Source organism: Equus caballus, chromosome 16 (assembly GCF_041296265.1).
Source record: "Equus caballus isolate H_3958 breed thoroughbred chromosome 16, TB-T2T, whole genome shotgun sequence".
Taxonomy (NCBI): domain Eukaryota; kingdom Metazoa; phylum Chordata; class Mammalia; order Perissodactyla; family Equidae; genus Equus; species Equus caballus.
In genome coordinates, this window is record NC_091699.1 from 52,066,497 (window position 1) to 52,088,540 (window position 22,044).

The 22,044-nt window shown below is 49.0% G+C and overlaps 1 protein-coding gene across 3 annotated transcripts in view; it reads left to right on the plus strand.

Moving 5' to 3' along the window:
* Window positions 1–1,261: 1,261 nt before the first annotated feature.
* The window catches only part of FYCO1 (FYVE and coiled-coil domain autophagy adaptor 1), an 85,681-nt gene continuing 64,898 nt past the window's right edge, over window positions 1,262–22,044 (plus strand). Inside the window, exons 1-6 of one of the 3 annotated variants that reach the window (XM_070238903.1) lie at window positions 1,475–1,580; window positions 3,427–3,574; window positions 12,260–12,382; window positions 15,721–15,827; window positions 17,635–17,760; window positions 21,851–21,957. In XM_070238903.1, the coding sequence (XP_070095004.1) occupies window positions 12,328–12,382; window positions 15,721–15,827; window positions 17,635–17,760; window positions 21,851–21,957 (395 nt within the window). In that variant the 5' untranslated portion in view covers window positions 1,475–1,580; window positions 3,427–3,574; window positions 12,260–12,327. Of the gene's footprint in view, window positions 1,581–3,426; window positions 3,575–11,484; window positions 11,739–12,259; window positions 12,383–15,720; window positions 15,828–17,634; window positions 17,761–21,850; window positions 21,958–22,044 lie in introns of those variants that run through there. The other 2 variants (XM_001500658.6, XM_005600759.4) reach the window with 2 other exon arrangements.

Genomic DNA, 22,044 nt, shown 5'->3' on the forward strand with positions numbered 1-22,044 from the left:
CAGCTTTGTCTACAAAGAAAATCCAGGTTAAACTGCTAAATAGTAGTGATTTTTAAACTTCCTTCCCTGTGACCGTGTCTTGGGTGGACAGAGGACTCCTCAAGAGTCCCCGGTCCTACTCTCCCTCTACCGTGTACCAGCCATGTGAACTTGGACAATTACTTAACTTCTCTGAGCCTCATTCTGCTCAACTATAAAGTAGGGATAATTAACCCTACCTACATCTCAGAGTTGCTGTGAGTTTTAAATATAATATTGTATGGTTTTTTTGGTTAGGGTCTGGCATATCATAGGTCCTCAATCAGCGTTAGGTTTGCCTTCCTCTTCTCTCCAAATTCCTTTTGGGTCCCAGTTTCAGACAAGCGTGTTGGACCAGATTAAAATCTCTGCCATCCTTAATATTCCATAAAACTGTTGAGAGTGTGGTTGGAGCAATGATTTCCCATTGCCGTCTCCTTCCCCCTCTTCCCTTTTCCTTTCATAGTTTTTAACAGGAAGATGGAAACCACTTCTTCCCAACCCTGCAAACTGACTATTCCATCCATCTGGTTCACTGTCTTATCTACACCTAAACCATAACAGATAGCTAATGAGATGCCATAGCCTAAACTTAACTAGAAATCTATTTCCTTTCTTGTGTTATTTTACCCAGACAACTACCCTCGTTCTCCATTTGTAATGTTGGGGTCATGGCTCCTGACTGGACACCACTAGCTAAGTCCTGTGAGGTAGAAAGGTGTTTCTGGCTTAAATTGTGGGAACAAGGGCAGAGTGTAAAGGATGCTGCGGCCAGAGGTAAGGAATGGAGCATAGTCACAGGCTGCCATACGTCCTGTACTCTTGCTCTTCTTGTGCCATAGTAGACATTATTAATGAATGCATTTTGTTCTATTGAGTCCGCCTCAGAGTGCTTTGCAACTGATAAACAGAAAATACAACTTAGAAATTGAGCTGAAAGTGGGTTGGTAGTTTTGAGCACTGATTTTAAGTAGGTCCCTCTGTTAAAACGTGACGGGGATCAAAAGATGGGACATTAGGCCCAGAGATATATAATGTTTCTTATGTAGTCCAATATATCAAAAATATTATTTCAATATATAATCATCGTAAAAATATTAATGAGCTATTTTACATTCTTTTTTCATACCAAGTCTTTGGAATTCAGGTGTATTTTTCCGTTACAGCACACGCACAATCAACTCAAACTAGACACATTTCAAGTTCTCAAAAGCCACACATGGACAGTGCCGCTCTCGAGATCGCAGAGCGATGATCTGTTGACCCATGCCCGCCGGGACGGCAACGGTTAACCTAGGGCCGGCTCCCGGGCATAACCGGGCGCAGTTGTAAACCTCAGCTCTGCGGGACACGCTAACTTGCCGGGTGTCTTTGTCGGTGCCCATCTGCCTGTGGGGTCTGATGGGAGTTGTAGGCCTCGGCCTCGTGGAGCGTGCCGGGAGTTGTAGTCCGCGTCTGCCTGCGGTGGGGCTGCGTGTCATGGCCGCCCACGCCGCACTCCACTACTCTTCCGCTTGGCCCCAGAAAGTTTCGGTTCAGCCCAGACGTGGATCCACAAGCGCGTAAGTGCCGCTGGGGAGCCGGCCAGGCTTTGGGGGCGCCTCTGTCGCTGTGGCCCCGGAGCAGAGAACTTCCCTCCGGGCGCGGCTCGTCACCTGTTGCCGTTTCAGTCCCCGCCCATCCCGGGTCTCCCAAAGACCCCGCCCGAGCTCCTGGCCCTTGCCCGGTGGGCCCGGGAAGCGCGTCGGGCCGGTGAAGCTGACCTTGGAACCCAGGCTGCCTCTGGCGATCAGTTAGAAAGACAGACCCCCAAACACCAGTTCCAAGACCCCCGACGGCCGAGGGGCCGCAAAGGAGCCCATCATGTCGGGCTCTCAGAACAGGTCTGGGACTATTTGGGCTCAGGAGGACAAGTCCCTGAGTTTCTGCTTGAATTGTCCGAGAGGCCGCTGACCTTACGAAGCGTAATTCCTGGCTCAGCTGGGCCGGGACAGCCCAGACCTTCACTTGGCGAGAGTCCACTGATGCCTCTCTCTTTCCTCCCCTCCCATAAGGGGACGGTTTTTCTTCCCGGGCCGTTCTCAGGTCACGGCCATTCTCTGTACCTACTGCCCCTTGTGCCCAGGTTCAGGGTCTTGAGATAGCCTCCAGGTGATCTTTCCTGAAACACCTGTGGATTTGTGGATTATCTCTAGTGTGGCCGCACTGGACTTGGGCTAGAGTCCACGCTGTTCGGAACCTAGGCTAGGGGATACAAGGAGAGGGCTGAATTTTATTTTTTATGTAAGAAAAGCACGTGTGGTTGACACATTAACCACGTGGCTCCCTGTTAATCCACCTGTTCTCTGATGCCTCTTACCTCTCTTCACAGTTCCCATTGGCTGCCCCCTCCAGAAAAAAATAGAGTACTTTTTGAAACTGTCTGTTTTGGCCACAAGCCCTCTGCCCCTCCGCTTGTCTTACCACAGCAGTTTCCTTTCCCGGCAGAGAAATGGGTCAGGGGCTCTTTGAGGGCAGACGATCAGGCCTTAATCTGCTCGCTGCCCTCCTGCTGCTGAGAGCCCTGTGGTGTCCTCTGTAGCAAGCTTAACTCCCCTACCAGCTGCCTCGTGGGGCTGCGGGCTGTTGCAGCCAGGGAAGAGCTGTCACACTGAGGTTTTCTGCTTTCTGAGATCTTCTGCTTTCAGTGGCTCCCACCTTCTGAAGTGGGCCCATGTTGAGTGGGCTCCACTTGACCCTCCATTCTGTGACAACCACTGTCCATAAATTATTGAACACCCTGTACCAGTTGTGAGCCGTTGTTATCTTCACCCTGGAAATCAGAGTGAATTGTCTCAGTGATGGGGCATAGCCGTCTTTGATTAAAAGGATCTGAAAAAGCTTTTGCTTTAGGAAACAGATTTTCTGCTTCTATTAAAAGTGTTCATCTTTGTGTAGTGCTTCATTTAGTTTTTAAACTGTTTTCAACATTTTGTTAGGAAAATAGTTAAATATGCAGAATCATTGAAAGAATTGTATAGTGAACATATCCCCACCTGTTAGATTCTGCAACTAATGTTTTACTTCAATTATTTTTGGAATCACGTTGGAGTCGATCTTCTGACTGCTTCTTAGATGGTCTTTGCTCCTTGTGGCTGGTTTGGGGCACCCGCATGGATTCAGGAGCCATGCTTTTAGCCTGGTCCTTTCATGGCTGGATGACCCCACAGATGTTTGTGATGAGAGGAACCACCCAGAACAGAACAAGATCAGAGCAGCTGGTAGCTTTGACCCATGTTGGTCACCGAGGCCATGAGCTGCTGCCTGCAAGGACACAGAATAGGCACTCAATAGAATAGGCAGCCCCCCTCTTCCCTTTAGGAGAGAGGCTCGGCTGGTGTGTAACCTGTGTTTTCTGATAATTCCAAGGACAATTTTGGTGACTCAAGACTAGAATATCTTTAAACCTGAGGCAGAGGAAGTGTGTTGTCTAGCTGTGGTCTCATGGTGAAAATCACTGATAGGAACACAGAGTTTGGAGCCACATTCGCTGGAGCAGCCCCAGGCAACAGAGCAGGTAAGGTTCATTAATGGTGGCCTGTAACCCACCGGAGGCCGCCTGTGAGCAGAGATGAGCCGAGTTTGGCCTTGGCAACATCTGCTCACCTACTGGCTGGAATGTCATTGTCATGCTCAAAAGATAAACAGTATTTCCTATTTGTGATCTCAATGCCAGTTTTTTTTTTGTTTTTTTTTTTTTTTTAGCTGTTGATTGGTATAAGAGCCTCTGTTTGAACAACTAAATAAATCGGTAGGGTGGGTACTGAAATGTTTCCATGGGTCTCTGTGCTTGCTGTTTTTGCATGTGTCACTGTGCTGTCCCCACAATAAGACCTTCAGCCTCAGAGCACCTGTGCTCCGTGGCTTTTAGAAGGTGAGATGGCAGAGCCCTGCTTAGTTGGGCAGGAGGCGTTTTTCCCCTCTTCCTCACACTGGAGCCAGTCAGCCTGATGGTTTAGTGAGCACCGATGGTCCTTCCCGTTCACACAGGTCTCTGTGGCATGTGAAAAACACCAAGCACCTATTTCTAGTTGGGCAGATCCTGTTTTCAGGGATGAGGCTATGTATATCACTGTGCTTCCAAGGACAGATGTAAGGAGAATCTGAGGTCTGGTTGTAGTACTGTGGCCCTGTGGCTGGTTCCGGGGCCCAAGGGTGGCTCTGGCCAACCACCTCAGGAACTTGGGGTACTGCACCCTGTGCCTGGGGCAGAAAACCGAGTTAGGGGAACCCTTGGAATCCAGAAGAAAAACCTGAAGTGAAAAAGCAGTCTAAGCAAGCCGTTAGTGTGCAGAGGGCTGGGCCGAGAGAGGATCCCTGTAAGAGGTCTGGGATGGACGACTGAGCCAGAGGAGGTGGTTTAGCATGGAGCTCGAAGGCATTTCCTCAAGCTGAACCTGTAGCCCCAGTGCTTTTTCCAGGGCATCTGCAGCCTCGGTCAAGAGCAGCATGGGGGCACATAGAAGCCTCAGCCACAGTTAGCTGTTGAGATAAAGGGTAACCTCCCCACATTGCACCTAAAAAATAAACCAGACAAGGTAGGTGGAGGTCAAATAACTTCCCCAGGACAGATAGATTTGCTAAAATTGCCTGAAAATATTTTGGTGAGCCAAACATGCCATAGGTCTCACTCAATCATGACATGATCTTTATCGCGTTATTTGTTGCCTGATAGGCATTGGAAATTTCACATGACTACTCTGATTCCAGAATCTGAGTAGAGTCCAAATTGGCAGGGCTCAGCTACAATTGATAAAAGAGAAGACAGTTATCTTACCCATTGCCCCAACTCCAGCTCATAGCCATCCTGGGTCTCGTTTGCCGCTTCTGTCTGCAGCATAGCCCCACCCTCTGCCCCATCTGAACCCAGGTTGCTGCTCTTAAGCCCAGGGAGGACAGCAGAACTCAGATCCATCAGTGCCTCCCCACCCTTGCGGTTTTCCTGTTTGATGGTTCCAGATCCAAACTTCCAGGAATGGAGAAAGGAAAGGGCCTGGGGGAGGTTGGGTGAGTGGGGAGATGGTGGTAGCGGCAGAGGTTAGGTTGCCCTGAATGGAGCAGAGTACGCTTCTGGGTAAGGCTGCCTGGGGGTTGGAGCTGTGGTGCACACTTTCTTCTGTAGACACCCTTAATCCATCCAATCTCTGATGGATTATTCCACTTACTCTCCGAATAGTAATTCCATGATATTTCTGCAATGATGATAATATAATGTTCTCAATTACAACTTGATCTTAAATACATTATTTGAGTCAGCATAACAGTAATTTATGCTCAATAAAGGAAAATTGAAAAATCAAAGAAATAGACTTTTTTGAAAATTTGCCCATGTTTCCCACTATTGAAGGATAATTATTATTTACACGTTGGTACATTTCTATGCCTAAAGTTTAGCTTGGTTTGTGGAGCAAGACTCTATGTGCTTGGTTTGTCTCATTCATTCATTCAACGAGTAATGTATTAAGGGCCCTCTCTGTGCCAATACTACACCAGCTCCTGGGGAAATAATGAACAGCAAAGAGAAGTGGGAAAGACAGATTAAACAAGAAATTACTGCACTGGTGATCAGCCACACAAGTGGAAGAAAGGAGAGCCCGTCTGTGGTGGGGGCTTAGAATCATGAACAGAGCGCAGTTTGGTGCCTCGTGTGTTCACCTGTTTTCATTCAAGTGCCTCTCGGGCCTCAAGTGATCTCTTGTTTATAAGCTTGTTAGAGTGATGCTGTCTATTTCTCCCCCCTGGAGGGTGAGTTCCTTGAAGGCCAGGGCCCCACAGGCCTAGTTCACAGCTGTAGCCTCAGCTCCTGAATCAGGCCTGCCTCCTAATAGTGGTGCTCTTGCCTGGCAGGCAGTTTGTTAACACATGCTAGTTACATGTTGTCTTCCTCATGGCCATGTTTAATGGCTGCAGCATATTCTATCAGCGATCCAGTTTGTAGTGCATCATTGACTAGACTGATGATTTTGGAGCTCTGCAATTTTCCCCACCCGCGTGGAGTTTATGTTGTTTGGGGCAGGAGTAGATGCACCAGTTGAGTTCTCAATTGTTTGTGCAGCTGTTCCAGAGAGTGCCCAGATTTTCAGAAGCGCTTTCGTCACCTCTTGGATGTTTTCTCTGGGCTTTCCAATGGCAGAACCTCGGCCCTGCAGCCCCAAGTCCGGATGTGTAGCTCCTCTCAGGAGTAACTGCCCACCTTCCTAAAAAGGACAGTCAGCTTCGCCAGGCCCAGACGCAGCACCTCACATCCACAGGTCGCTCTTGACGCTGCTCTCCTGGGGCAGTGGGTTGGAATTGGGGCCAGCTTTGTGTGTGTTCCAGTGGAGTGACCAAGAAATCTGTAATTGTTGGTGGGACGGAGGGAGGGAGCCCAGAGAAGATTCAAGAAGTGATGGCAAAGTCTCAAGTCCCCATTCCCTTAAAAGAAAGAGAGAAGATTTTAAGCACGAAGGAGTGTTTGGGAAAAGATGACCCAGGCATGCCGTTGGTCAACACTTTAATCGTAGATCTAAGGGGTTGGGTCCCTAATGAGGCTTTGCTCACGTGTGCTGAAATGTCTGCCTATGAGTTGGCCTGTGACAAACTCCTGAGCACTCTCCTAGGCACCCTCCTGAAGCTCTGGTGAGGGCAGTCTGCCTGCCCACCGACCATTCCAGCCTGAGCCAGCAGGACCTCCGGGCCTTCACAGCTGCAGGTACCAGCCAAGCGCCCCCCATTCCATAGGTGGTCCCTAGACAGATGCTATTGGGTGTGCTGGAACAGGCCAAGGCAATGGACTCTTCCAGAAAGGCTTTGTGCTTTTGACTGATCTGAACCACCCTTGGTTAGGGTGGAGTTTACAACTGGTATGTTCCATCTTGTTGGGGCATGGGGGAGGAGCCCAACTGTATGGTGCCCTCTCTGGGTCAGTTCTTAGCTTGTGTTGGGAGCAGGTATGAAAAATTCTGAGGGCAGGGCAAGGTTGTCTTCCACATCCCAAACTTCCTCCTCCCCATCTGATCCTTCTTTCTTCATGTGGCTACTCAGACGCTGTATTCCTCCTGCCAGAGCCAGTTTCTGGGCAACATGTGAACATTAGTCATTTGCACCATGGTGTAATTAAGTTTACTTGAGTCAGTTGGTGTCTTCGTATCTTAATTTGGAACTAAACTGCTGTCTCTATTGTTTAACGCATTTAGGGTATCTGGGCAGGTGTAGGAGGAATTTGGAGGTCAGGAAAGGTCCTTTACCTCTAAAGTAACACCTAGGCCATGACTGGGAGCTCAGGCAAGAGTCCCAGATAATAAATAAGAATTTTTTAAACTGCATTAATCCCCTTTTCCTCTTTATCAGAAGGCTGGATGTTTTCAGATATTCTGGATAAGCTTAAACAGAATTTTGAGTTGTTGGCAAGAGAGTCCAGTGTTCCCAAAGATTTATAAAATGAGTTTCTCTGGTATTTGAAAGAGCTTGCCAGAGATAGTGATGGAGGTTTTACATGGCATGCAACAAGGACCCTGGGTTCATGGAGGGGACTTTGGCAGCCTTGTGAGGTATGGGAGTGCTGGAGTCCTTGCCCCTGTGCTGAAGCAACCATGGCGGTATAGACAGAATCTCTCTCTGAGTGTCTCCTGAGTTAGGAGAGCAGTTTGCTAACGGGTTGTAGAGGTCAGGATCTGGCTGGTTCATGCCAGAAGTCTGCAATCCCTGTGACATAATGAGAAATATATATTTGGTCTTTGTCCCTGGTTCCTGGCACAGAGCTTCTAAAACCCTTGGAATTTCCTGAGGGATAGGTGTATCTTTGGTTATTCATAGCAACCCCTTTCAACCATGCCTGAGTTTATGCTAATAAGAGGACTCCTAGTGGTTCCCTACATAGCTTTGGGATCGGGGCTGGTTGCCAGAGGAACCAACTATGTGATTAGGGGGTTGGAACTTTCGGCCCCACACCCCGAGACCTCTGAGGAGAGAATAGGGGCTGAAGATGGAGTTACTCTCCTGTGGCCAGTGATTTAATGCCTATGTAATGAAACCTCCATAAAAACCCCTGAAGATGGAGTTCTGAGAACTTCTGGGTTGGTGAACACACTGAGGTGCTAAAGTGTGGGAAGTCTGAGGGCATGGAAGCTCCCACACACTTCCCCACCTCCACAGACTCTAGGCATCCCTTCCATCTGGTTGTTCTTGAATTATATCCTTTAAAATAAACTGGTACTAGTAAAGTATTTCCCCAAGTTTTGTGAGCTGTTGTAGGAACGGCTGAGGAAGGGATCTGGCAAGCTCCAATTCATAGCTGGTTCATCAAAAGTATAGGTAGCAACCTGGGACTTGCCACTAGCCTCTGAAGCCAGGGCTGTCTTGTGGACTGAGCTGTGGGGTCTGCCCTGACTCCAGATACTTAGTGTCAAAACTGAATTGAGAGCCAGCCCTGATGGCCTAGTGGTTAAAGTGTGGTGCGCTCCGCTTCAGTGGCCCCAGTTTGCTTCCAGGCCTGGAACCACACCACTCATCTGTCAGTAGCCATGCTGTGGTGGTGGCTCACATAGAAAAACTCAAAGGACTCACAACTAGAATATACAACCATGTACTGGGACTTTGGGCAGGGAAAAGGGGAAAAAAAAAACAGAGAGGGAGATTGGCAACAGATGTTAGCTCAGGGCGAATCTTTCCTAGCAAAATAAATAAATAAATAAAAATTTAAAAAATAAACTGAATTGAATTGTAAGGCAACCAGTTGGTGTCAGAACTGGTTATTGGTGTGGAAAAAAGGCCAAACATTTGGTGTCAGGAGTGTTGTGAGTAAAAAATAGCTCATCCTTCAACCAAAGGGCAAGGTTATCTGGAGACACAAGGAAGTTGACCATTGGTGTGGAGAGAGAGAGAGCGCTCCATTCTGTGTTTTTCGTTGGTTAATAATGACCTCAGGCTGAGGAAGAGGGAGGGCAAAATGCTGAGTCCTTTCCAAGTCCATGAAAACAGCATCCCTATGGTGACCACGCTCTTCCAAGGAAGCTCTGACTTACTCCCTGAAACCCTGTGAGGTGGCGTCCCGCAGCCATGGTGGGGGAGCCACTGTGACCTGCAGGCCCAGCAGCTACTTTCTTAGGGCTCATTACCTTCATGATGACACAGGCTCTTTGGAAAATCAGCTTGTGTAACCAGCAGCGGGGCATGGCTCACCCCGTGCGTGACCTGGAAACTTGACATCAGCAGAGCGCTCTCCCAGGGTCAGGCAGAGAAGGCCTCCTGGGCTTGGGCTGACACAGGGACACTTGAAGGAGCGCATTTCAGTCTGCCCAGGCTCATCTGCCAAGATGCCATTTGGTATGCAGACATTGTTTCCCTCCTGCCGGGCTCCAGAGAGGGTGGATTCTAGGAAATCCAGCTGGAGGTGTAGTCCATGCGTTGTCGTGGCCAGAGCCTGGACGAGTTAACTCGGAATCTGTTGTTGTCACCGCTTCTTTCCCAGGCCCCGCCCTCTCCACCTGCACTTCTCACCCCAGTTTGAAGTATACACACGGACCCAGTGGGCTTCGTTTGAGGACTCATAGGGTATCAGTCATCTTCCTCCTAGATTATTTCTCCCAGAAGCTACAAGGCTCTCTGTTGACCGTAGTCACATAAGAGGGATGTGGATAGACAAACAGCCTTTGTGTTTGCCAGACCCTCCACCCCGGCAACCTTTCCTCCTTGGAATGACTTCCTCTTCATTTTTCAGGCCTCGCCCAACTCAGTTGCCATCATAGAGTGTCTCCCACACTCTCCCTTCCCCAAGCAGAATTAGTTTTCCTTTCCGCAGGTCCCAGTGCATCTTTCTAAATTCGTCACAATGCTGCTCTTTTTGGTAAGGTATAATGTACCGTATGTGAGTTTTAGCACGTGTGTTTTTCAGATCTATACAGGCATGTAACCACCACCATAATTAAGACACAGAACAGAATTGCCCCCCGGAATTTCTGCATACTTGCTTGTAGTCAAACCCTCCCTCGCCCCCAGCCCCTGCAAACCACTGTTCTGATTTCACCCCAGCGTTTTGCCTTTGCAAGAGTATCACGCACATGGAATCGTAAAGTATGTAGCCTGTAGCCTTTTCCATCTGGCTGCTTTCACTCCACATAAAGCATTTGTTGGTGTATCTGTGGTTCATTCCTTTTCCCCGCCGACTCGTAACTTTTTATCCATATCTCTGCATCACCTCTTCTGCTGTATCTGGATCGCTGGATATCTGTCTGTCTCCTTGGCGCACAGCCGAGCTCCTCCAGGGCTGGACTCTGTCTTGTGTGTCTCTGTATCCCCAGCCTGCACTTAGGAGGCCCTTGAAGGAGTAAGGTGTGGTGCCGGGGCAGCTGTGCATTGACAGTGATGATCCTTGGTCTTCACCTCGCAGGGAGGGGTGAAGTGTCTGCACGGGCAGCAGAGCCTCTGCAGAAGTCTGGCTGAGCCTGGGCTCTGCTCTCTCTAGGGCCCTTGCTGGTCCCTGCTCAGGCTCTGTGTTCAGCAGGTGACCTGGAGAGATGTCCAGGGATGCCAGGCTGGCCTCTTGTAAATCAGGCCCGCCCTCAGTTTGGTGTGCATGATGGGTGCGGTGCCAGGACTTGTCGGGCAGCTTTGGATGGTTCTCTCTGGATCCCCTGACTCTGCTCTCTGGGGCTCCCTGTCTTGAATTGCTGGGAGTGTGGTATAGGTGTGTGCCTGTGTTGTTCCTCCTAGGCTGGAGAAGCCGTCTTTCGGCCTTGTTTTCACTGAGTCAAGCTGCACTGACTTGTTAAGTTAAAAGTAGGCCTGGGCATGTCCACCCTGTGACAGGCCCTCCTCCTCTGGAATGCATATGTAAATACGTGGAGGAGCTTGAGGTTGGGGACCATTTCTATCCTAGGTCTTGTCTTGACTCCTGGACCAGTAAGGGGAAGATGGCGGTGGGGGAGTGAGGGCCAGCGTGTGTTAGAAACACTCAGGGTGGCAGCGTGTTATTTGGGAGACACTGGAGTCCGGGGGGCTTCCTAGAAGCCAGGGGAGGTGGTTGGTTGTCTGCTGTAGTGATGGTGGCCCAACTGTAAATCCACAGGATTTGAAATCAGACTGACCAGGGTTCAAACCCCAGTTCTTCTCCTTACTGACCTTAGACAAGTTACACGACTTCTCTGGTCGCCACTTTCTCCTTTGTATGTTATCTGCCCCACTAGGGTGATGGTGAGAATTAAAATGATCACATGTGTAAAGCACCTAACAGGGCCCAGCACACAGTAGGCCCTCATTTAGTGCTGGCTGCTACTATGGCCACCTCTAGTCTTGCTATCTGCCTTTGCCAGCAAGCATTACCACTTTGTGTTAGACTTTTAAGGGAAGAATTAGAGGTTCTGAAAGAAGGACGCAGGAGTGTCCAAGTGCGTGTCCAGACTTTTTTCCAATGCTACTCAGATCTCCTCATCTTTGTTGATCTTCCGCCAGTACTGTGCCCTTAAATCATTTCAACAAGCACCCAAATGGGGCTGGTAACTCGGGACTCACCAGCCACAAGAAGACTGTAACCAAGCTTAAAATAGAGACGTGTCCCTTGACTGGCCACTGACGGCAAGCCAGGCAGTATCTGCGTACCCGGGCTGAGCCCAACTCTGGGCTGCTGGAGCCTGCAGACCTCCCCATGAGGGAGCCGCTTCCCCTGCGAGGCAAGCTGGGCTTTCCTTGGTCCAGGAGCCCTCAGGGTATGTGTCCTCAGCCTGTCGCCCCTCCATGGCTGCCTGGCCAGAGGTTTCTGGCCATTCCTCAGAGAAAGCAAGCCTGGGGAGGACCTGGGGCCTGGCCTGGGGGTGACAGGGATCTGGTGGTAGCTGGCACCTTAGGCTGGGCAGGCCATCTAATTGGGGTTGGACTAGTTCTGGCCTTTGGTATGGGGGTGGGGTGAGGGGAGCCCCTGGAAGGCCTTTTTAAAGATGGAAAGTGAGGGAGTCCTGTCTAAGAGGGCAGAATAGGAGGGGAGCTCAGAAAGAAGAGGCCAAACTGTTTGGTTGATCTTATTTCTTTTTAAGCCCCAAACCAGGTCATTGTGCCTGAGTGTAAGTATGTCAGAAGCAGAGAGTGCCCACAGAGCAAGGCCCACACAGAAAGGTCAAGCCCTTCCCTTTGAGGGAAGACGCCCAGATGGAGTGACTATGTGCCCAGAGCAGCGTTCCCCTACTCCTGTCCTTACATCGTGTGTGTGACTGCTTCCTCCTTCCCCCTGCAGGCGCCGCCATGGAGTCTGACCTCTGCTGACCCGACCCAGGCAGGAGGCGCACAGCCAGGCCCGCCGCCATGGCTTCCAGCAGCGCGGAGAGCCAGCTCCAGAGGATCATCCGGGATCTGCAGGGTACTGTTGGGCTGCGGGCGCGCTGAGTTTGGTTTAGAGGGAGCAGTGGCTGTGCTTTTGCTGTGGCCAGTTGAAATGCAGCCCTTTCATCTGTGTTCACAGCGGGTAATTAGAGCCCTCAGGACGCATCATCCTGAAATATTTGGGGCTCAGATGTCCACTCTGTGCAAAGCTGGGAGAGCTTGCCTGGGCCTCCCCTCAGGGAACTGGAAAGCCTCTTTGTAAACGAAGTCAAATAGCTCTTTCTGGGTCTGGGTCTGGTATCCGGCTGTGTGTATATGTGTTTTCAAGCTAAGCCATTAAGTCTTTGGCTGAATCATGAGCCTCTGGGGTCTGATGAAGTTGGCTTAATTGGGGAGGAGTGTTCTCCCTCCCTCTGAGCAGGAAGACGGGATTCCCGTCTGTCTTGTTTTGCTGTCCCACCTGGGCCTGGTGGGCGGATGGCCTTTTGCCTGTAACACGCTCCAGTTCTGGGCCTACTGTCGTCCAGACTTCCTGAGCTCAGTGTTGCCCACTGAGAGAGAAGACTTGTGAGCCTCGTCTCTCTGAGAAGGGCAAGGCGGGGAGGGTGCGTGTGAAGAGGAGAAGACTCAGGAGAACAGACTGCTCTCTCACTCCTGGCTGCAGAGTCCAGGGCCCGAGTTCAGCCTTTCTGGTGGTGTCCCGGGGTCAGAATTTTGGCAAGTTTTCCATCCCCCGAAGATGTCCAGGGCCAGTCTTGTGAACCTCTTTGGGGCTCTAGCACATTTGCTGCAGCACAGTCTGAAGCTGACCTCTTCCTCCACGTCGCAGAGACCACAGTGACCTTCTCCTGAAAGGCTGAAGGCCCAGGTTCCTGACAGCTCACACAGAGTGGTGACCAACTGCAGTCTCTCCTGCCCAGGGCCATCAAGCTGGTGGCAGCCAAAGTACCGTCCTTATTCTGAAGGACAAAAGTCAGTGAGATAAAAATCATTCTCAGGCTTATCTCCTGTTTATATAGTACTTTGGGCCTCTAATGGCTAACAATTACTTGGCATCTCACATGTGCCAGGCACTGTCCTACATGACTTATGGATGATAACTCATTGTGTCATCACATTTGGTCCTTTGAGGTAGGAACCATTATTATTCCCGTTTTGCGGATGCGGAAACAGGCTCAGAAAAGTGAAGTGACTTGCCTAAGGTCACCCAGCCAGTAAGGCAAAGCCTGGGTTTGTACATACACCTGGTGCCAGAGTCTGTGCTCTTAACCACACCAGCCTGCTTCCAGCTAAAATGTTAGATGGGTTTTTTTTTTTTAAATCTATACACACACACAGAGGCAGAGAAAGTAAAATGACAGTCCCTACAGATCTGAGTTTGCCACTGGCCATCAGGTTTCTACACAAAGTAGGCAGTCTTCTCTAATGTCTAGTCTATGGTTCTCAAGGACAACTCGGAGACCCAGATGTCCTTACTGGGAGGGAAGAGAGAGGAAGTGAGGACCCTCAGGTAGAGCTCCTGATCCAGGGAGGGGACTGGCATTAGCAATTGTTCAGTTGCCTTTTTCCACCCCATGTACTGGCTGCATCTGGTCATCCCCGACATCCCAAGGCCGAATCAGTGTCCTATACCCAGCCCACAGAGCACTTTGATGGGAGCTCTTAACAGGCGCCACTTTCTCAAGACCCTTTCTTTTCATCTTTGGCTCCTGTCTCAGTAAGCCTGTGACAGATCTACAGCATCCACCATAACACCTTAACTGAGGCGTCCTGTGCGGTGCGCAGCCTTCACCCCTCTGCAGGGCAGCCCCTTATCCTCCTGGTGACAGTAGGTATGAGGGCTTTGGAGTCAGGCAGGCTTGGCCTAAGCTCCTGGCTCTGCCTTTTAACCAGAAGATGTTGGCCAAGTCCCTCCACCCTTCCAAGGTGCAGTTGCTCTCTTTGTGTGTGACGTAGGTTTGATGATGACACCCACTTCTCATGATTGATGGCAGAAGCAAATATATAATTCATGTGAGGCTAAGATTTTTCATAACTAATACATTTTGAGTATCAGAGATCAGAGCTGAAAATTTCATATTTCATGTCCAAAGGCTCCTCCTTTCAGACTTTCAGGAGTTTCCAGACCAGGTTGTGAGTGTTTACCCGGCCTGGGGTGGAGGAGGGAGGCTATGTGTCCTGGTCCCTGGCCCTCGGTGCAGCCACAGTAGACACTAGTAGGGTGCAGCTCAACAACACTCACTTGTAAGAAGCAGTCCCAAGAATCTGCGCCGTTGGCTGACCTTTGCCTGGGGTCGGTGTTGATTAAATGTTAGCCCGCCCGGGCTCAGCCTCAGTCCTTGGCGGGTCCACTTTCTAACTGTGGTACTTGACAGCAGGGCCGGTGGCTCTTCCGTTTTAAGAATCGTCAGAGAAGGAGATAGTTTTGTCCAGCACATCCCCACCGTCTCAGCTGGGGACATTTTACCCAGCTTCTGACAGTCCCTCTGTCCCACAGCAGGGGCTGTGAGGGAGTCAGAGGTGGTTTTTCTCCATTTCTGCACAGGAAATGCATTATCTTAGAAGTTAAGAGGTGGGCTCTGGAGTCGGAAAGCCCTTGAGGAAACAGGTTCTCATTCCAGCTCTGCTGTTTGCCCCCCATGATCTTTGGCCAAGTACTCTGACCTTTTCCTGAGTTCCTCGTCTGTAAAATGGGGATGGTAATACCAGCCTTCGTCAGTTCTAAGGGGTACTTATTTTTTTCCACATTTTAACAGCTCTGAAATTGGGATCATCTTAAAATCAATTACATCTTCGATTTGTTGAAATAAGGCAATGCTTGCCTTGCAGGGCCGTATTAAATGAGGGTGGCAGGCAAAGCCCTGGACCCTCCTAGGCCCTCAGTTAGAAGCAGATATTGTGTTGTCATTCTTGGGATTATCATCACTATTATTTGCACATTCTGGGTCTTCCTGCAGCCTGGCCTTACCTATACTGAACGGTAGGGTTATAATAAACAACAACAAGAAACATTGCCAGAATAAAGAGTAAACCTTTCTGGAAGTCAGTATTAGGGGACTTCTGAATGATTCATCTACACAGCAAACATTTGTTGGCAAAACACTGCATGAAAATTATGAGGCCTATGTCAGGGGCCTACAGGGATGACCAAGAACTGTGCTCAGTTAGCGAGATATTGTAAAGTACCTTGGGCTCTCAAGACATCTTAACGCCTTCTGACCTAGAATTACATCCCGTGGATGTCACATACCGCTTCACATGTCCGAGGCTTTGCCATCATTGACCACTTACTCCTCATACTTTTCGGGGTTATTCTGCTTCTCTCCCTGATGTCAGTCTCCATCTGGTTACATGTTCTTATTTGTTGTCTTAAAGATGCTGTGACAGAACTAAGCCAAGAATTTAAGGAAGCAGGGGAACCCATCACAGATGACAGCACCAGCTTGCATAAGTTTTCTTATAAACTTGAGTATCTCCTTCAAGTAAGTGACTCCTGTACTGTGTTGATTTCTGCTCTGTTGTCTCGTTTCCCTCTTGGGTGACTTGTCAGCATGCAGGATGTGGTTCAGAAACCTCGGTGGAGCCATGAAGCCCTCCTGGTTAGACTGAAGTCGGAGCAGTGCCCTGCGAGAGCCGAAGCCTCCAAGTGCAATCCTCTGGGGAATCAGAACGTTGCCTCTTAGGATAGTTTTGGCAATCGAGAACATTCTTTGGAGAGTTAGTCACCTTAGGGCAGGTCACAAGGTCACTGTATAGCAGGGATCTTAACTGTGGGGCAGTCACATACCCTTTGCCAGTCTGGTGAAAGCTGTGGGATCTCTCCCCAAGCAGACGTGCATATGTGTACACACCCGATCACACATTTTCCAGGAGCGTGTAGACCTCTGATGATTATCCAGAGGCTCCCGTTTTAGAGCTTTCTGCTCAAAGTGTGGTCCATAGACCAGCAGTATCAACATCATCTGGGAGCAGGTGAGAAACATATTCTTGCTTCCCACCTGACCTGCTGAATCAGGATCTCTGAGGTCAACTCAGGAAGTTTTCTTTTAACACACTCACAGTGTAATGCTTATGTCTGCTTGGTTCAAGAAGCACAGATCTGGGACCAGCCTGTGGTGCAGTGGTTAAGTTCGCGTGCTCTGCTTCGGTGGCCTGGGGTTCACTTGTTCGAATCCTGGGCGCAGAACTACACACTGTTTATCAAGCCATGCTGTGGCAGGTGTCCCACATATAAAGTAGAGGAAGATCGGCAGAGATGTTAGCTCAGGGCCTATCTTCCTCAGCAAAAAAGAGGAGGATTGGCAGCAGATGTTAGCTCAGGGCTAATCTTCCTCAAAAATAAATTAAAAATGTTTTTGAAAAAAGCTAGATCTAGCGAACACTGCAGATGTGGAAAAGTACAGGCAACTACAATAGGCAAAACGTTAATAGAAGTTAATATAATAGGACCAAAATGTTAATAGAAGTTATTTTAGGGTGGTAGTATTAGGCATTATAATTTTGTTTTTGTTTTATCCTGATTTCCTAACAACATATGCATATCTCACTTCTATAATCAGAAAAAAATGCCATAAAATATTATGTTATAGAAAGACATACCTATATCATTTTGAACACTGTAAGTCTGCAACCTCAGATCCCAGTAAAGCAGGTAGGATGAGAGCCTGCTGGAGGAGATGCCCCCAGCGTGTTGAGGGACTCGCCTTTCACATGCCTTTTCAACTGGTGCTCTGTTTTACATTGTGAAAATATTTATGGACCTTTTTTTTTTTTCAATTAGCCCATTTTGGTTTTGGATTTGAAATGACTTATAGCTGACATTTTTTAAATGTATTATGCGTATATTAAAACAGTATTGAAAGTTGAGTAACTGGGATAAAATGTCACTAACTCATTTCCCTAAGCTGAGACATGGTTAACCCTCTTCTTGTTGCCCTGAAGGCTTTTCACTTATATTTCTTTATCATGTTAGTAGCAACTTTGGTGGTCTTCCACCCAACTCTATGCACAGAGTATTCTTCAAGGGATAATCTATTGGGGGGCTGTTATTCCTGAATCTCACTAGTTGTGTGACCTTGAGCCAGTTACTTAACCTCCACTAGCCTCCATTTCCTCATCTGTAAATTGAGGATTAAAACACCTTCAATTGCCAATGAATAAAAATAATGTCAACAAAGGGCCTTGCCCAGTGCCAGGCAATTAAGAAGCTATCGTTATTATTTAGCATTTAAATGATGGGATGAGCAGTAGTGGTTTGGACCTCCTCTCTCTGTCCGTCTCCCCCCACAGTTCGATCAGAAAGAGAAGGCCACGCTCCTGGGCAGCAAGAAGGACTACTGGGATTACTTCTGTGCCTGCCTAGCCAAGGTGAAAGGAGCCAATGACGGGATCCGATTCGTCAAGTCTATTTCGGAGGTAAGCGGAGCAAGGACCTCACATCTTCCTCCCGCCTGTCTTAAGCAGCTCTTGCAGAGACCCTTGCCACGGACAGCCAGGTGAGGAAGTGGCAGTTTAGGGGTGGTAAAGAAGTAAAGAAATCCAGATTGACTATACTCAGTGCCCACTGTTGGCTCAGGGAAGCCACCTGAGTGAGCGTTCACCGAGCCGAGGGATGGCTCAGTCCTGACTCTGTGCATTAGACCACCACCCACACGTCACCCACAGGGTGGGCTGCTCACACTGTGGTCTGCTCACGGTGCCCCTCGGAGGTGTAGCGCACAGGATGCCTCTGCCTTTTTTAAAAGGTCAGTTTCTTTGGTAAAAATCTTAGAGTTTGCTAGGCTGCTTTCCTTACAGTTTGCCCAAGAAACTTGGATTTGAAATGAAGAGAGTGATTGGGATTTCAAGAGACATTTCTTAAAATGCTGGTGTGCTAAGCAACTTCCCATACACAGTTCTGAACCCCTCAAGAGCAGAATGCCAGAATAACAACAAACACACACACACCATCTGTCTGTCTGTCTTTTTCTCTCTCCCTCCCTTCCCCTCTCCCTCCCTCCCCCTCCCTCCCTCTCACTCTCTCCCTCCCCTCCCCTGTCCCTCCCTCCCTCCCCCTCCCTCCCTCTCCCTCTCTCCCTCCCCCTTCCCCCCTCCTTCCTCCTTTCCTCCCCCTCTCCCTCTCCTCCACCCTGATGAATCTCCTCCCTCTCTCTTATCAGCCTAGTCCATACAGGAGTGAAGAATTTTGCACATTAGGGAGCAAGTAAACCCCTAGATTTGGGATAGGAGGCCTAAAGGGTTTCATCATTTTATCTTTCTTTTCAGTATCTCGTCAGTAAGTTTAAAGGCACTTTAAAGCCAGCAGACATGCTCCTTGGCTGGCCTCCCACAGAGGCCATAGAGTCAGGTGCTCTGGGAGGATCTCTTTCCGGACCGTGCCAGCTAGAGCCGGATGGGTTTCTTCTTATAGAGAATGACATTGAGGGCCGAGCATTTTCCACCAGCTGCGCTCTCTGACATCTGAGAAAATGAGGAAAGATCCTGGCTCTGAAGAGTTTGCTCTGCAAATTTCTTTAATGTCCATGTAGTGTGACGGGTCTTGTGAGGGGGGGACCCTTAGGTCCATGATGTAGAGCACTGTTTTAGTGCATCATAAATCCAGAGAGAGTTCTCCTTGTCACCCTCCTCTGCATAAATCTGGAAGCAGTTCTCAGTGTCACTCTCCTGTCTTCCGCTCAGAGTAACTAAAACCTTTGACTTTATGACTTTGGACTGCTGACGTCTGCAATTAAATTTAGTTTAATCCTCATTCCCCAGGGTTACAAAATGCTTAAGTTTACTTCTTGGCTAGTTTCCTCTCCTTTTCTCATAATGCACAGACCCCGAGACAATCCGAGGCCAGGGAAACTGACTTCCAGAAGCAAGAAGCATTCCCTGCTTGCACAAACGCTGTTGGTGACTGGCATGGGCTCCACGTCCCACAGGGTCTGATTGTCTCATCTCTGTTGAAGACTCTGCTGTCTGGAGCATTATTGGGTAGAATGGCTCAGAATGTCACTAGGCCAGTGGGCTGCTGGATACTTCGGTTAACTTTAATGATCAAGTGACATCCAGGCTGACAAGCCAGAAGGTGAAAGTTAATGGATAGGAAGCATTGCTGGGCCCCTCAGGCCATGTGGGATGAGGGGCAGCCATTTGGACTAACACAGTCGAAGGCTCTAATCAGCCACGCCTGGAGGTTCAGAATGGGCTTCCCCTGGACTGCGTGTGTTTCACCGCGATGGACAGGATCACAACCAGGGTGCAGCTTGGCGTCAGGCTGCTGGCACAGTGGCTTGGTTTAGAGCAGAATCAGCTCTCGTGTACCTTGCAGACTTCCTGTTCTTTGCTGCTGTTGTATCACTTCTCAGTGTAGTGCATGTGAGTTCTGATTAGATGCTAAAAAAGTTAAGAAATTAGGTAATGAAAGCAGACCCGTGATCTCAAAAAATGAAAAATCAAAAAGCTGTGCAGCATTTTCATTTGCAGTGCAAAGGAACTGTTGTTCCCTTCCCTGGAGGGTGTTTAAAAATATTTTAAAAAGTAAATAGCTCCCTTTATACATATAATCAATTCAGTTAATAGCCCTTATTAAAAATGTAACCTCAAACGTTTGCCATTAAAACAAGTTTTAATGTTCTAAATGCTGTTAGAATGGTCATTTTGCTAATAAGGACAAGCCCCTGTATTGGGAGCTTACAGACAAGGGCTGTTATGTGAGGTTCTTAGTAGAGTCCACAGGCCCTGTATGTGGGTGTGTTTGTATGACTGACACGCTTCACTTCACGATGCCTTGCTCAGCTGTCCTCGGCTGCCTGAGTTTCCCAGTTACCGCCACTGAACGCTTTGTTCTCACCTCACTCATCAGTGGAAAAAGTATCTCGACGTCATCAAGATTCTCTGCTGGGCATCTATCATGATCTAGCATCTATAGACGTGCCGTGCTGGTTTTTACAAAGCCAGTAAGTCAGGCTGCTGCCTACCTTCATTTCCAGGCATTCTGACTATACCCTAAACTCACAAAACTCACGTGGAGGAATGTCTTACAGTCTCTGTCGTTCAGGAGGTTTCACGCCTTTTTATTTTTTAAAACTCCTTCATACTGTGGCCTCATTTCCTTGAGTCAGCAGTAGGAAGATGTGTAGCTCTAGCTATAAGGTGCTGTGTACCAGGATGTTTACACTGTTGTCACCGTGGCCGTGCTTGAGGCCGAGGCTTGAGGATGGCCTGTCTCAGCCCAGTGCCATAATTGGTTTCTTAATAGGATGGAGTGTGAGGACCATCCTTTGGTCAACCCACTTGCCCCTTCGCCCCAACCACCAAGTTAAACATTTCTGACCTTTGAAGGGGTGAGGAGGGTGTGGGTCTTTGCTTATCCCACTCGGAGCCGGAGCCAGCGCCTGACAGAACACCTGTGTGTGGTGGGTCAAGAGGTTTTGAATTCCTGCCTGCTTATCTTGAGCTTCTGGGGAAGTGACATCAGGAGTATGAATCCTGATTTGTAAGCTGGTCTCAAGTGTCTTCTGTGGCAGTCCTCTTTATTTCCTTCATCTTGGCAGCTGTCTGCCTGCTTTGGCAGCCTTGTGGCAGAGTCTCTGACCAGCCTACGCCCCTTCATCACAACAAGCTTCCAGAAACATCTTTAGAAACCATATTTTGGCACTGTGGGAGAGGTTTTGAAGATAGGCCTGCACCTGGACCCCCCCCAATGCACCTCAGGCTTCCTGAAACAGAACCACGCCCATTTTTGTTACCCCAATGTGGCTGGGCCACCTAGAGACACCCCTGCTCTCACCTCCTGGGCACCTTCTGACTCAATGCAGTGAGTTGTAGAGCTGGAAAGAAGTCCAACCAGGAAGGCCGTGACAGATAACATGGCTTATAATGATGGTTTCCTGAGGACACAGAGGAGGCAATTATACGGCCGTCACAACTTCTCCGAAGTCCCTCTCACACACCTCTTCCCTTTGACCTCCTCTCGACTCCCTTCCACAAGGGCTCCGGCCGAGCCCTTTAGGCCTCTCCTCTGCACCTCTTCTTCCGGCACCTCAACATTAGCCGTACTGAGAGCATCTCCCGGTCAGACTCATCCCTGGTGTGAGAAGCCCTTCATTTACCTCCCTGTTTTATTGTAAATATTCCAAATTAAATCAAACAGTTTCATCTCTGACTGCAAACGCAGAGATTCTGATGGAGCGGAGGAGGGAGACTGACATTGCTGTAGGATCTACAGGTGTTTGAAAGCCTCTCAGGAAAGTATCTTCCTTGAATGTTTGCTGGAGTCTCTGCTTATCCTCCGCTGGAGGCCTGCAAGAAGTCCACCCACGTCAGGCCTCACCCTCGGGGTGATGGTCTCAAATGTTTTGCGTCCTTTGAGGGACATGATTGAAGCCAATGAATAAGGTGGAAGTGGGTGACGTTTTTGGTCCGTTTCTGCTTTTTGCCAGCCATCCTCACCCATGAGGCCAGGTCTGTCTATGGAGTTAGGCTAACAGCTCTTCTTTTCTGTGTAATCTGCCTTTTCCAGCTCCGAACATCTCTGGGAAAGGGGAGAGCGTTTATTCGCTACTCGTTGGTACACCAGAGGTTGGCAGACACCTTACAGCAGTGCTTCATGAACACCAGAGTGACCAGGTAAATACAGGGCAACTCGGGGATTTACCCCTACCATTCACACCTGAGCGAAGGCCCCTCAGTGACAATGACAGCTGCAGCAGCAGT